Genomic DNA, 6042 nt, shown 5'->3' with positions numbered 1-6042 from the left:
ATATATTATTTGTGTGTATATATATATATATATATATGATATTTACCATGTGAACTACGATGAAAAATGAGAAAGATATTTTATATAATTTTTTTTGTGCAGGATTATTCCCCATGCTTAACAATCAATGTCTTGTAGCTACCAGTGAATCTTCTGATACAGTTATCTCCCCTCCGTGTAGCATTTCATAGGCAATAAGTTTTTTTTTTTTTAATGTCGAAATATTGGGAAACTGATTATAGCAGTGACTCGATCAATTCCTAGCAATATCTGAAGGAAATTTAATATTCTGAAATATTATATTAGACTATAAAGATTATTTCCAATCATTATTTTAGATCACTTTACGTCTGCATTAAATCGATTTTGTTTAAATTTTCAGTGACTAGAAAAGAAGGTTGGGAAACTGATGAGAAAAGCAAGATGGTGTTGCCGAAAAAACCAGGTAAATATGGAATTAATTACCATTTAAACCATTAATTAGTGTATGCTGTAGGCTTTTATAGATTCAAATTATCTTGACTCTGCAAAATTTTTTCCAGAAAGTATGTTTATATTTTGTATTAAATATTAATTAATTACCTCTGCCTTAGTTTTTTGTTTTCCCCTAAGTATGAGCCCTTTTTTTTTATCTCTCTTTTCAGACTTACCTCCTGAACCTTGTCTCCCTAATGAAGAGCATCTATCTATCTTGACTGATTATGTCTCTTATTTAGAGAACTGAACCAACATAACATGTGTACCTATCGGAAGGTAACAAATTATTTGACATTATCTTTTATCTTTTACTTGTTTGTCATTTGACTGTGGCCATGCTGGGGCACCATCTCAAAGAGTTTTTACTCAAATTAATTGACCCCCCACCAGTACTTTTTCTTTTAAACCTGGTACTTAATCTACTGGTTTCCTTTGCTGAACTGCTAAGTTATGGGGGACATAAACAAACCAACACCAGTTGTCAAGCAGTGGTAGGGACAATCACATACACAAAGACACATGCCCATAGATTTAAATATATATATCATCATCATCATTGTTTAACGTCTGCTTTCCCTACTGACATGGGTTGGATGCTTTGACCAGGTAGATAAATGTATGTGCTGGGTGCTTTTTACATGCCACCACAGCATGGGTATGTTAACACAGCACCAGTACAGGTGTGTTAACGCAGCACTGGCGTTTTGCAAGTGGCCCCAGCACCTGAAAGGACAAGCCTCTATGTGTGGACAGAATGAATATTTTTTGTCACTTTCATTACTGAAGAGTAGCCCCTTTTGAATTCATCTGATATGAGTCCCATCTAAACTTATTTTAAAAGGGTAAAATTAGTACAAATTTGACCATTTATAGTATAAAATAATCTGCAAAGAAATCAAAAAAGAAGAGGCCCAGCAGAATGTAAAAATTGATGGTTATTTTACCCTAAGTATTGAAAATGTATCCTCAAAGTGATCATATCAGAAACGTGGTAGAACTTTCTTTCCGACTTAATTTGATTTTATTATAAAGCATCTTAAAGTGGTGAGCTGGTAGAATCATTAGCACACTGGGCGAAATGCTTAGCAGTATTTCATCTGCCACTATGTTCTGTGTTCAAATTCAGCTGAGGTCGACTTTACCTTTCATCCTTTCGAGGTCGATAAATTAAGTACCAGTTATGCACTGGGGTCAGTATAATTGACTATCCTGTCTCCCCCAAATTTCAGGCCTTGTGCCTATAGTAGAAAGGATAATAAATCCTCTTCTCTAAAAGCTAATTACAACTTACACAAATCTAATTGAAAAAAATTAACGAAACCGTTTTAATTGTAATTCATTGGAGATCTTGTTGTTTTGCTGTATGTTTTTCATTTCTTTGTAGGCAATTGGCTTGGTGTGTGTTGTTCTCCGTTGATGTTGGCAGTGGAAATCTCCATGAAGTCTAGCTGCTTCACAAAGCCAGGGCAGTGGTAAAGGATACACAACAATGGAGATGAGAGCTGATAGTAACAAGGCACAGCTTATAGAATTAACATTTATCTTATCAGTTGCTTGTTACTTTATTGAAATTCCTATGTTTGCTTGTGTGTGTGTGTGTGTGTGTGTGTGTGTGTGGTTATTGCCACCACCACTACTACCACCACCACCACCACTGGAAGGAAAGAACCTTTCAATTTTCCAGTTTTCATCATTTACTATTGTACATATAATACGGATTCTTCCGTTAAACCTTTCAAAATGTTTTATTAAACAATTAAAGGAAAACTACCTTGATATTTTTGTTTTTCTATTTGGTTTGCGTGATTCGTGATGTGAACTTGTGTGTTGAAACATATTTTGTTGTATCTTGGGAGGTGTCATTATGCCAATAATAACACATGCACTGGTGCAATATCACTTCTTTTATAATTATTATTATTAATCAATTGGTTAGTCAGTTAACCAGTTAAGTCATTGATTGGTCGCTTTTGCCAAACCACTCAGTTACGAGAAGGAAAACACACCAACTCGTCAACCGGTATTGAGGGACAAACACAAACACATACATATATACGACAGGTTTCTTTCAGTTTCTGTCTACCAAATCCTCTCACAGGACTTTGGTCGGCCCGAGGCTATAATAGAAGACACTCTGCCAATGTACCACGCAGTGAGACTGAACCTGCAACCGTGTGATTGGGAAGCAAGCTTCTTACCACACCGTCAAGCCTACACTTAAACACACACACACACACACACACAGATGTCCTCATATAACTGAAATTCCTGTCCTGACATCATTCTACAACCTTAGGATTACTGTCTGTCCTTGAATCTCAGCAAAGACTTCTTCAAGCAGTTATCCAATTATGTATCTAGACACTGTGCCTTGGCATTCTTCCATCTAAATTATTCCCAAAACACAATCGTTAGGTAATTCTACTGTCATTCATCTTGATTATATAACCATTCAACCATTAAATGAACCTTCAACATTGGTAACTCAATGCTCGTCTTTCTCACAGACTTATTGTTTCAAAACGAAGATGTGTTTCCATCATTTGATACAATATCATGGTTATGAAATACTGGTAGAAATATTTCCATGCTCTTTAGAATATGCATGCGTGTGTGTGTGTGTGGGTGCATGCATAAGTATGTGCATATGATGTATATGCATGTACATATATATATATATATATATATATATATGCATACATACACATGTATGTATATATACGTATATGTATATATATATATCTATATGTATGTATTTATATCTTTATATGTACATGTGTGTATATGCCTTTATATATATATATATATATTTATATATATACACACACACATATATAACTGTACATATACCTATTTGTTGGTCTGATGCCAATTTAACATCATTGCATGTGTATGCACATGCACACCTATGTATGTATATGTAAATGTATGTGTATGTACATATATCATATATATATATATATATATATACTTTATTTAAAAGCAACAGAAATATAACAAAAGACTGTTACTCTGAGTTTCACGTTCCCGTTCATCGGACAGTTCTGTTCCTTTTCCATTTCTAACAGAACTGTCCAATGAACGGGAACGTGAAACTCAGAGTAACAGTCTTTTGTTATATTTCTGCTGCTTTTAAATAAAGCATATTACTCTACCTCTGGTATTTGAGTACTCTTTTTTTCCACCTTGTTGCACATTTCATGTGCTTACTCCAGTATATATATATATATATATATATATATATATGTCTATATAGGGTGTGATTATTGAACCTTGCTTTAAAGTTTCCTTCCATGAGACCCACATATCTTTTTGACAAAGCTGTGTCATTAGCATTCATAGAATTTATGGTGGCTTTATAAACAATGGCCTCAGTCATACAGGCCCCATTTAGCGGGCACAAGTCTTTATCCCTGCAGGAACAGCCGGCTTCATGTTGTTTTTATGCGTTGTGTGCCATTATGTTTTTAAAATTTGGGGTTGAACTAAAGTTAATTCTTAGGTTATGCTTATTAAAGAGTTTCCTATATTTATAATATATATATAATTATATATATATAATTCCTGTGAAATTTTCACAGGAATTTTCAATGGCTGGATAACTGAAGAGGTGTTGGCGTGGGTTCCCACCCCGACATCTAAAACTCTGAGTTTTATCATGGCTACCGAATAAGTGTCACATATTTTTACAGATAAATTCCTCTATTTGCATAATATCAAGGTCTCTTTCTTTCTTTTGTTGTCCTTCCTAATATATATATATATATACATATATCTTCATAAATATATGGATCTGTATGTATGCGTGCATGCACACGTTTACTAATATGCACATGTATATTTGGACATATTCTCATCTATGTATATGTTTGTACAGTAGTTGTAAGGATTAATGTTTAACACTAATTCCACAGTATAAGATAAATGTCAAATCCATCCTCTCTGCATAGAAAGCAGTCAAAGTAAATGGAACCAATGAAAGGGAGAAACCCAGAGTCATAGGACAGAATGGTGAAAATTGAACTCATGATTCTAAGCTTCACGGAAGAAATGACAAACGACCAGGATGATTGGTGACATGCAGGGCTCCGGGTTTACCCACCTGTGCAAGCATCAACCTTTCAACTATTGCTTCTTGTTGTGGTGAGTGTTACGATGTTCCCTGCGAAAATAGACTTGACCGAACAACTATAAATAGTAGGGATCTGAGTTAATCGTACCAAGGTGGAATCACTGCAAGTCATAAGGTGTCGTTTTGGTAGTTGTCAGAATATCGTCTGCTGGTTCATGTATAGTTCATGGAGAGTTTGTTGGATTGTTACGTTGTTGTTACCCTGCTTTGTTATATATTTTATTACTACCTTTTCAAATTCCACCTGTCTAACACCCATAGACATGTTTACAAAGTCAGAAAACAGCACAGTTCCCACGACTTCCGGAGACATTTTTTCACACTAAGAGTTGCTGAAGTATGGAACAAACTGCCGGCAAAATTTGAAATCATCATCATCATTATTATTATTATTAGTAGTAGTAGTAATAGTAAGGCAGTGAGCTGGCAGAATCGTTAGCACACCAGGCAAAATGCTTAGCGGTATTTCGTCTGCGGCTACGTTCTGAGTTCAAATTCCGCCGAGGTCGACTTTGCCTTTCACCCTTTCGGAGTTGATAAATTAAGTACCAGTTACGCATTGGGGTCAATGTAATCAACTACCTCCCTCCCCCAAAATTTTAGGCCTTGTGACTATAGAAGAAAGGATTATTATTATTATTATTATTGTTATTATTATTACTATTGATTTTTTGCTGTTGTGAAATGAAGATGATGGTTGTGGTGGTGGTGGTGGTGGTGGTGACAGTAAAAGATGATGATCATAACAATATAGTTGTAGTAATAATAGTAGTAGTAATGGTGGTGGTGGTGGTCGTGGTGGCTGAGGTGGCGGCATCAGCAACGGCAGTGGTGGTGGGAGGAGGAACAACAGTGGTGGCAGTGGCAGCAGCAGTAATCTCAACAATTCCCATTTGGGAAAGTGAAGTATTTCGGTTTCCTATACATACATAAGTTGTCTTACTTCTAGACCAATTGGCTCTGACAACACTTTGGTAATCAATCTAATCTGTTGGTTCTTTCACTTCTGTTTTCACCTCTCATTCTTCACCTAATAAATCACCAACTTTTGCTACATTTGACTCTCTTAATAGAAACATTAATAGTTACCTCACACACATACACACACACACACATATGCAAACATACATACATACATAATACAAATACTTACATACTCACAAATATGCACACGTATATCATTATGTATATATCTGTGTGTGCAAACACACACACACACACACACACACACACACATACATAGGTGCAAGTGTGGGTATGTGTTAAGAAGCTTGCTTCCCAACCACATGGTTGCATGTTTAGTCCTACCTTTGGCAAGTGTCTTCTACTATAGCCTTGGGCCAACCAAATCCTTGAGTGGATTTGGTAGACGGAAACTGAAAGAAACCCATCGCATATATATATATATATATATATATATATATATATATATA

At 35.4% G+C, this 6042-nt stretch overlaps 1 protein-coding gene across 1 annotated transcript in view; it reads left to right on the top strand.

The window, feature by feature from the left end:
- LOC106871352 (COP9 signalosome complex subunit 8) overlaps positions 1-2247 on the top strand; it is an 11891-nt gene extending 9644 nt beyond the window's left edge. The window contains exons 6-8 of the mRNA XM_014917760.2: positions 383-445; positions 645-753; positions 1862-2247. Coding sequence (XP_014773246.1) covers positions 383-445; positions 645-724 — 143 coding nt within the window. The 3' untranslated portion in view covers positions 725-753; positions 1862-2247. The remainder of the gene's footprint in view (positions 1-382; positions 446-644; positions 754-1861) is intronic.
- The last annotated feature ends 3795 nt before the right edge of the window (positions 2248-6042 follow it).

Source organism: Octopus bimaculoides, chromosome 8 (genome assembly GCF_001194135.2).
Source record: "Octopus bimaculoides isolate UCB-OBI-ISO-001 chromosome 8, ASM119413v2, whole genome shotgun sequence".
In the NCBI taxonomy this organism is placed as follows: Eukaryota; Metazoa; Mollusca; class Cephalopoda; order Octopoda; family Octopodidae; genus Octopus; species Octopus bimaculoides.
The sequence above is the reverse complement of the archived record's forward strand: the minus strand, read 5'-3'. Positions and strand labels throughout refer to the sequence as shown.